The sequence below is a fragment of the Semicossyphus pulcher genome, unplaced genomic scaffold, assembly GCF_022749685.1.
Source record: "Semicossyphus pulcher isolate SPU_LCO1_2020_fin unplaced genomic scaffold, fSemPul1.0.p SCAF_23, whole genome shotgun sequence".
Taxonomy (NCBI): Eukaryota; Metazoa; Chordata; class Actinopteri; order Labriformes; family Labridae; genus Semicossyphus; species Semicossyphus pulcher.
Window position 1 is genome coordinate 3,431,053 of NW_027211697.1, and position 9,952 is coordinate 3,441,004.

The 9,952-nt window shown below is 38.0% G+C and overlaps 1 protein-coding gene across 1 annotated transcript; it reads right to left on the reverse strand.

Annotated features, from left to right (window-relative positions):
* Positions 1 to 5,588: 5,588 nt before the first annotated feature.
* Positions 5,589 to 7,278, reverse strand: LOC138603062 (ferritin, liver middle subunit). The gene is made up of 4 exons (XM_069674716.1): positions 6,969 to 7,278; positions 6,466 to 6,612; positions 6,166 to 6,291; positions 5,589 to 6,054 (listed from the first exon to the last, which is right to left on the reverse strand). Exons 1-4 carry the CDS (start codon positions 7,068 to 7,070, stop codon positions 5,899 to 5,901), a joined length of 531 nt encoding a protein of 176 aa, XP_069530817.1. The 5' UTR covers positions 7,071 to 7,278; the 3' UTR covers positions 5,589 to 5,898.
* Positions 7,279 to 9,952: the final 2,674 nt, after the last annotated feature.

Genomic DNA, 9,952 nt, shown 5'->3' on the forward strand with positions numbered 1-9,952 from the left:
GTTTTCTCCCTCTGTCTGTCAATTATCCCTCCTCATGACAGCTGAAATAGAGACACCATAAACACACCATATTTCCATAATGAGATGGGATTTAACCCTTTTAGCTCCCTGGAATGCATAAGCAGCGGATTAGAGAGGGAGAAATATGATAATTCGCTCTCTAGAGTTAGATGAGAAAATTGATACCACTCCTATGTCTGTAAAGTAAATATGAAGCAACTTTTAACAGCTAGTTAGCTTAGCTTAGCACAATGACTGGAAAAAGGGGGAAACATCTAGCCTTGCTCTTTCAAAAGGAAACAAAATCTAACAAAAAGGAACAACTTGTCTCTGCCGGGCATAATAACTTTCTGTAATTTTTGCAAGTTGCTGACACCTGCTCATAGCTAAAAAAGATAGGCTATCAAATTATCCATCGTAAAAGTCTCCTTCAAACTAACAGTTTTTGTATAGGTAGTATGACGTGTAACATGTTAGTTAGAGACGTTAAGAGGTGCTGGAAGGCAGATTGTGTTTCCTTTGAACAGAGCTGGGCTGGCAGCTTCCTCCCTGTTTTTTTAATTTTTATGCTAAGCTAAGCTAACTGCTGCTAGCTACTGCCTTTAGCCATACTGCTGACAAACACCCATGTCAATGGTATCAATCTTCACGTCTATCTCTTTGCAAGAAAATTAAGAGTTAGACGAGAGAAATTTGCTTTAAAAGAGATCATTACCTTGAATGACATTTTTTAAAGACTTAACTTAAGGAGTAAATTATGATAACAGAAGCTGGGATAAAATTGTTGGAATTCCTGTTGTTAGTGGTTACTCTCTAACCTTGTCATCAGTGATGAATTGCTCAGTATGATAGTTAGTTTTCACTGTAGCTTTAAGGTTTTTGATCATTGTCCAAGTAGTATTTTTGGTCTTTGTGCAATATTGTAGGAGAAAAACATTAGATTTATTAGGTTTTCGAAAGAGCATTCAATTTAAAAAATAAAAAACGAATTAAATAATGAAATTCTAAATGTTGTAGAATATCAAAGAGATATCAGAGATAAATGAAAGTGAGTGAATATATTATATTAAGTACATTTCCAATATCAGTCTGAGGCTTATGTTGCTGCTGTAAGTACTTTAAATAGAAGCAGTCTCTTAATGCTGTGTCACTCCGCTGTGTCTGCCAGCGCTCTGTATGTTCCATAACAACATTTTAACTCGAGTTCAGAACACCCCAAAACCAGGATAATAACCACAGCTGTTATCTGGGTCACTGCAGATTTAGGCTGGACTGCTGCCAGAAACTTACATCAGTGACTCAGAAACCTTGTCAGGTTGATGTCTCTGTCCAGTGTCAGAAACAGAATGTTAAAGAGCTGAAATTTAGTTGTTCATCAAATAAAAGCAGATGTTTTGTTTTTTAATTATGACGTCATTAACAACTGATGCCACAGACAAGCTCAATCATGACCAGAAAAGTGTTTATCACTGGTGTGCATGGGAGATTTACAGTATAGCGATGCAAATTTAAGTTCAAAGGTCACATTAGTGTCATTATCTTGTGTTTTACTTATCTACTATAAAATGCAGTGGTCATCTGAAAACTGTTGATTGATTTTTGACTGGCTCTACAGATGGGGATGATTGGTCAACTGTGGCTCAGAGGTAAAGTGGGACAACCTCCAATCACGAGATTGACGGTTCAATCCCCAGCTCCTACATTTCGAAGTGTCCTAGGGCAAGATACTGAACCCCAAATTGCATAGCCTGCAATGTCTGAATGTGTGTGAATGCTTAGCTATTAGTTGTTGATGTATGAATATGTGCGTGAAAGGGTGAATCTGACATGTAGTGCAAAAGTGCTTTGAGTGGTCGGAAGACAAGAACTGCGCTATATCAGTGCAGTCCATTTACCATTTAGCACTTTGGTCAGGACTGAAATGTCTCTCAAGTGCTGTATGCTCAAGTGTATGTATTGTAGATCTCCCACTGACTCTACTAATACATAACTTTTGTTCCAATTTACACATCTTGATAAAAGATTTTGTAACACCTGAACATTTGTAATAACTTTAATGATCCGTTAACTTAACTAACTAAGTCTAAATTTAAATGTGTCCAGTTCTTGAATTTAGGACAAAATATCTGCAAAACTACGAATCATTTTATCAATGTCATGTAATTTTCTTCATCTTAGAATTGTCACCAAAGAGTGGTAAATGATCTTTTCTGTGAGCACAAGAGTGGGCAGGAAACAGGAAAATAATCTTAATCAGGCAAGAATAGAGTTAAAGGTTTAGAGCGTTTAGCATGAATTTGTACAGAATAAGGCCTCATGTCTCACCCAATATTTCAGACAGCCCTTAATGTTCAGGCAGATTTTGAAAGTCTCTCTCTCTTATCTGCCTGCAGACAGATTGGAGGTGAACAGCCGGCGGTGGATTTTTATCCGTCTGAAAGCTCCCAGCTTTGAACTGAACCGAGGTCTCATGAGGCTTGTGACGCTCTGCCCAACTACTGGAGGCATTTTCAGGCACATGTTAGGAACTTGGGCATTTGTTATACTATTTGACAAATCAAAAAGCCAATTGTGTATATGTTTAGCTGTGTGGTGGAGAAATCTCATTAAGGTTTTTTTCCTTCTTTGGTATGAAACACATGAAGTTTATTATTAGTTTTAGCTCATTTGGAACTTCTTTCACTAAACTCTAATTGGACCTTTAAGGTTAAAGAAATTCATCTCATAACTTTCTTGCTGATAGTTCCAGACATGCAAAACTTTTCATTTATTTAGACTTTCCTTACAAAAAAAAAAAAAAGGGGAAACAAATGTCAACATGGCTGACATGTATTCAGAGTCATGTTTTTTTAATGGTTTGAATTTGACCCACAAACATTCAGTTATTCTTGCTACAAACTCATTTGTGCCTTACATAGTCAGTTTGCTTTTATAAACCTCATATCTGGCAATATATGACCTTTGGTGACCTTTATAACTGCATGCTGCTTTTCCTCAGAAATGAAGATATCAACAGCTCAGGTAAGAACGTGTATTTTAAAGCCCCAAAGGCCAAGAACCTGTCCACCTGCATTACATTAGACATGTGTATGAGATGCAAACAACCATCAAGTGTCCAGTCAAACTCATACCGCTCCCTTACAGACATCCAGCTACAGGATATTAACGTGATATTACAGGACACTATGAGACTGTCAGGGTAGCCTACCTATCGGTGCGGTGGAGGTGTATTGTGAGTGATTGCACATGAACACCAACTACAAATAGCCGTGCATTAGCCTCCAATAATCCACTTAAACTAATCTTTCCCATTTTGGAAAACATCCCTCAATATGCGTAAAATCAAATGTTTCTCTCATGCAGGAGTTTTCTTAGTAAAATGCACGAGAGTGAAGCCTTCAACTTCAAATAAATCAAATAAATTAACAAGAACTTTGTGCTCGCTGTGAAACTAGCTGCCTCTTTATAGATTCATCACACCATGGAAATGAACAGAGAGAGGCATAAAGGGAAACAAACTGCTGTTGGAATAATTAATAATAATATAATTACTGGAATATAATTACTGGATCCATATAAATTAGTCAAGTTTGATAATTACTTAATTTAAATAAAATCAAGAAAAAGCACCTAAAATATCCTGTTCCAGCTGACTAAATGCAAAGAACTGTTTGTTTTTCTCTGTTTTGTTTTATTGCATATTGAACACCTTCCTGAATTATGACATGTAACACTTATTTGTTAATGGATAAATTATGAAACAAACTAAACTATTCAAAAATACAGTAAAATAAAATAAAAAAGACAGTGAAATCCGCATATAACTCACCCTGTTTGGTGTCCGTCCCTCGTGCTTCTATGGTTTATTTATATTTTATATTTTGCATCCAAACAGACGTACTCCTGACAAATCCACCACTGACTGCTGAGAAGTCGTCGCACACAACTCCCCCCTCTCCCTCCCTCTCTCCCCCTCCCCCTGCTGTTAATCCTCCACTATATCCCTCACTGCCAACTACTTACTGTCCACCTCCATGCAAAAAGTCCATCTTTAAGAGCCAATCCTACCAACACTGTGACTTTGAAGTGTACATCTCTCAACATCATTAAGGAAATGTATACTTTATTTTGTTACAACATTAAAAATGTAGTCAGATACTGTGTCATTCTGTTCATGTATTAACTTTGTTGCAGCAGGTGGAGTTATTTCATCCAAATTATAGCACTTTTATGAATTATCATATCTGTAAATTCAACAACTACCAGTCTAAACGGTAGGTGTTAAGGTGTTCATATTTTACATATTGTACCAGCTCACCCTTTAATACATTAATCAGTGCAGAGAGACTGAATTGTTGTCTTATTTGGATGAAATAAGGCTATTTTGTATTTATTGTTTGCATTTATATCCCACAAATAAGCTGAAATAAAAAGGGAGCTTGCTAAAATCTTGTTTAAAATGTAGAAATATGTCTTCTGTCATCTGAGCTTGCACATTTTGGTTGCTTTTAATAAGACGTTCACAGTATTTCAGTGCTTTCCGCTGAGTTGCTCTGTAGGCTTCAGCACCCTGGACAGCAACCAACCCAACAGAGCTGTCAATACAGAAATTTCCCCCTGACACAGGTTTGATTTTAGAACAGGGACTGACCCGTGAGAAACGGGACATGGTAACCCTGACATACCAGCATAGTGACACAATATGCTCTCAGTTTATGATAGATTACATGTGTTTCCATAAAGTCAGTCTGTTAAATAATCACACATTTCAAACTGTGTATCATAAAAAAACTATTTTACTGAGGGAACTGTCATTGCCTTTCCCTTAACAAGTATGTAACACCCAATGCGGCAGATTTTAGGTTTAAGTGACTGTATTTTAAGTGCAGTAACAAGTTTTTCCAGCAGATGGCAACAGTGTATAACAACATCAAAGTGCATAACGGTATCTTGTCTCTCTTATGCAGCGGTGAAAAGGAACAATTAGTCAGATGTAAAACTAGCTACAATTGTGAGGTACTTGTACCCGAGTATTTACATTTTCTGCTACTTTATATTTTGCCTTTTAAGATTTAGATTATATCAAATATTATCAACTTAAAATGCTCTATTGTTATCTTATGATTTTAGACTTATTGATCAGCATGGATATTCACCGCTTTTATCAGCAGCATTATTTAGGTGATTTTCATAATACATCCATGTAAATAATCTGTATTGTAGAACCTTTGCATAATTTATTTTTACTTTACTTTTATTTTAAAGCTGATTTATTATTTTGCCAAGTTAAATTTTGAATGCTTGATCTTTACTCTAAACTTATGCCACCTTCCACCCATTACCCGAAACAGCATCTGTGTAAGAAAAACAGAAGTATCAGAAAGCATTTTAGCTGCTGGATACTGGTTTTACATGAGCGCCATTTAAGAATGACCTGCCTACAATTTCATATAACACCACTTTAGAGCTATAATGTCACTTTTAAAACCTGGCCATCTGATTGGATCATGGCGCAGTGTGTAAACATTGCCAACAGTTCTTTGGTAAACATGAACGGGTTATGTAACAGATGCAGTCAGACAAACAAATCCAGCTCAAAATGTTTATTCAGATGCAGCACAGATAAGAAACATTCAGTCACAATTTGTTAAAATGTCACACAAGAGATTAATAGGCAATGACGGCAAAGCCATAACCTGATAACATCCATCCTTACATATGACATTTAAAAACAGCGACACCACCAGATCATATGAGAACTTATCAATTTCATCAATTAAGCAGATTAGAGATTATTTATGTCGAGTGCGTGAACAGACGGAGCAGAAAGGTGTGTTAAGTTTAGAGCCTTTGTGTCGTTAAGACTTTCATTCAAGGCCTAATCCTGAGACTTTGCGTTTAGCTCTTGCCCCCCAGGGTGTGCTTGTCGAACAGGTACTCTGCCATCTTGTTGGTGTTGGCATCCATGCGGGCGAGGTTGGTGATGTAGTCACCCAGTTTCTTGATGGCCTCCACCTGCTCGTTCAGGTAGTGGGTCTCCAGGAAGTCACACATCTGAGGGCGGGAGGAGAGAAGAATTGTTGGTTTGGTACATATAACAATAAAGTTACCTACATATAACATGAGGTTTATTAAGGACCCTCTTTTGCAAACCTAACAACTTACATGAGGGTCTACGTGATCGGAGGCCAGCTTGTGCAGGTCCAGCAGAGCCTGGTTGACATTCTTCTCCAGCTGCAGGGCGCACTGCATAGCCTCAAGCCCGCTGCCCCACTCATCACGCTCAGGTTTCTAATGAAGAAAGAAAAACAGTCAGTTATAGCAGACCAAATGTGATGAGCACATTATAAGTACACAGAGAGAGTAGTGTGACAACATGGCACCTTAATCCCATTTTATCTGTAGCGGCCACACAGGGTGTGGTGGGACATGCGATAAGTACACAAGTCTCTGGTATGCACAAACCTTGATGTCCTGCAGGAAGATGCGTCCTCCCCTGTTGTTCTGGAAAGTCAGCAGCTTCTGAGCATGCTCCCTCTCCTCGTCGCTGTTCTCCTTGAAGAAATGGGCAAAGCCTGGAAGAGCCACATCATCACGGGAGAAGTAAAAGGCCTGTGAAGGACGAGAGGTGAGAATAAACAGTTATTAGGAGACATCGCCCATTATTATTTGGAAGAAACAGGTGGTGACAAACAGTATTTATGCAGCCACCCAGTGGTCAGGAATATGAGTCATGACTTTGGGGAGGCTAGTAGTTTGTTTAGATACAGCGTTGTATAAGAAGCACAAGGATGACACAGCACTTTACAATCAGTGAGGTAAGTGGAGGATAAACCAGTCCTTATCTGGCAACCTGCTACTCATTGATAAACAACAGAGAAACGCAGAACAGCGAGCACCTATTGAGACGCCACATTAAGTAATAATGTGCAAAAAATTTACACAATAAAGCAGGGTGTTTTTCTTACCATAGAAGTGTAGGTGTAGGAGGCAAACATCTCCATGTTGACCATACGGTTGATTGCGGCCTCGCAGTCGCGGTGGTAGTTCTGGCGCACTTGGGACTCCATTTTGGCTGGCGTTTCTTTTGCTTTTTCTTAACAAAACGGTACAAAAATAAAGCTTTGCGGCGACTCTTTCAGTAGTGTTCAAGTATTAAAGGTTCGGAATGTCCGGAATGCAGACTGGCTGAAAAAAGACGGGACGAAGGAAGAAGTTCCGTTCAAACACTGTTGAAGCAAGAACTCCTCAAGGTTTCCCTGATGTGAAATGGTGGAGGCGTCGCTCCGTGTATTTATACCCGAACGGTAGCGCTCGTGACCGACGTAACGTCACCGCACATTACCGCCAATCACTGAGCTCAGATAGCACGTGACGGTGGCAAACCTGTGAAATGAGGGATGAGGTTGCATTTTTTCCATGATTTTTTCCCCATTTTAATCCAAGTTTATTGTTCTATTGAATTATTTTGACCTGCTGACCGCTTGTAACCTGCAATTACAAAGCACTTTTGCTATTTTAAGAAGACAAGAAACTGCAAAGTATTGGAGTAAAAAAAAAAAAAATACAAAAACGTAAAGAAATCATTTTAATATACCTTAAAAATAAAAGCTGTAAAAATTGTCAAAGATAATCATTGTATGTTATTATGTTAATTACAATACAACAGGCAATTCAAATATAAAGAGTATCAAAATTGTGTCTTGTCTAAAAACGCATGAATGAAAGTATATGCAACTTCAAATGACGAACATAGAGTCAGTAACACTGCAAAATTACTTCCGATAATGTCATACAATTCAAGCTGTTTCACAGTGTCATTTGGGGTCGTAGTGTTTTAACTCGTTTAGTTATATTTTAGCTAACTAAGCTTGTTTTACCTCATAAAAACACAATCTCTGAACTGCTGATTACACAGTTTCCACTGAGGTGGTTTTAATGGCTTTACTCAATATCACAGCACTGTTGTGAAACAATACTGAGTCTGATTCTCCTTGCCGAAACAAAGAAAAAGCAGTATTTATGAGTCTTATTGAGGTGTAATTCACACCAGTGTAACAATACAGTCTTCTTAATTTTTTAGAGACGGATAAAAGGTCACTACATGGTATAAACATGGAGGGAAAGAGATTTGTGATCCTTTAAAAAATATTCCATTTTATCCTTGTGTATGTGTGAATTTCCCCCCAAAGAGACTAAAGTGTCTATCTGTACCTTGGTTTTCTTAGTGTTCATGTAAACTTAAATATCAAGCTTTAAATTTCCTCTGTAAATGGACTGTACTTATATAGCTTTTCTAGTCTTTGCGACCACTCAAAGGTGCTTTTACACTACATATCACATTCACACATTCACACTGCTGGCAGAGGCTGCTACTTAAAGTGCCCAACTGTCAATCAGTTATCACATTCATACACATTGGCTATGCCACCAGGAGCAATTTGGGGTTCAGTGTCTTGCCCAAGGACACTTTGACATGTAGCCTGAGGGAGCTGGGGATCAAACTTCCGACCTTCCGATTGAAAGACGACCGACTCTACCACTAAGCCACAGCCGTCTCCGTTATGCTTTAAAGTTTTACTAAACAATAGGCTACAAAACAACATCGACCTCATAGGACTAATATGAAAACATAAGCAAGTGGTGCCAGTTTCCCCAAAACAGGTGTTTATCTCAAGTAAATTGTAGTGTGGCTGGTGTGTCTGCAGTCCAAAGTGCTACCCTTTGATTTGAGAAATGACATGCTTACTGTTGAATGTTTATGCATATTTTTGTGGGAAAACTTAAATGCTTCTTTGTCATGACAAAAACATTGTAGTTTTCAGTTATGCTTAGTCTACTCTAATAAATACATGGTTAAAAAGCCAGGGTTAGCCAAGCAGCTATTTTTCAACTGTAGCCTCTGGACAATATACACTAAAGAATTTTGTACAGAGATGTATTAGGGGCAAAAAAAGCCTTTCAAGAGGGCCTTGATCCAAACATTTCTTAAATAAATTAAATTAATGTCAATAAAATATGTTATCAATGTAGACTAAATCCTGGCATATACAGGTAACCATATCTCAGACATTTGTAGAAAGATGAGCGACAGTAAGACATAAAGGGGCACAGTCAGTAGCTTTGTTGTACCCGAGTCCAAAAAAGCAACTTGTCCTACATTTACTGAATTTTCCATAAAACCAGGCAACAATTAAAAGTGATTTCAGTGCTTTAGCTAAATAAGCCCTTGTCATGACAGCACATCATGTGTGTCTATGCACACTTTATATCCCACAATATCATGCTTGCAAAAAAGTGACTCAGCAATTTAGACACGCTCCCTCCTTATTTTTGCTGTGTCATATAACACAATTGCTCAATCTTGTACAAAAGCAGCATCAAGTTCAACTGAGGTTTGTGCTGAGTCATTGTTGTGACTCAGCATTCCACAGTCTCAACGCCATACTTCCTGTTAACTTTGCTCGGTTTTGGTCACTGTGGCAGTGAAAGGGAGGAGTCTTGTGACAAGGGAAAGGTCTTACTTGAAGTTACTCAACTGGCTGGAACTAGTTTGGAAAAACAAAAAAAGGAATAAGGAGTAAAAACAGGAACCAATACATGGACATGAGCGTCATAACCAAAATGTGTCCAGTCAATTCCGGTATCCATTTTTTAATGTGTCATGGTGTATAAGTCATAGCTTGTGATAGTTAGCCTAGGTGAAATAAATGAAAGAAGCCTTGTGCAGCATATAAACTGCATGTTTCTCATTAGTTAACGCTGTTTTCATAAAATAAATGGCAGTTATACTTACACAGCTAAAGCTGCTAGTTTTTAGACACAAAAGATTGAAACTTGTACTTTGTTTTTCTTTCTGAATTGTTGTTGTTTGTTGCCCGTTTGTTGATGGCCTTGCTAGCATAACTACACTCGTGTTTTTCCCAAATGAACCCTTCACTATTTTAATTTA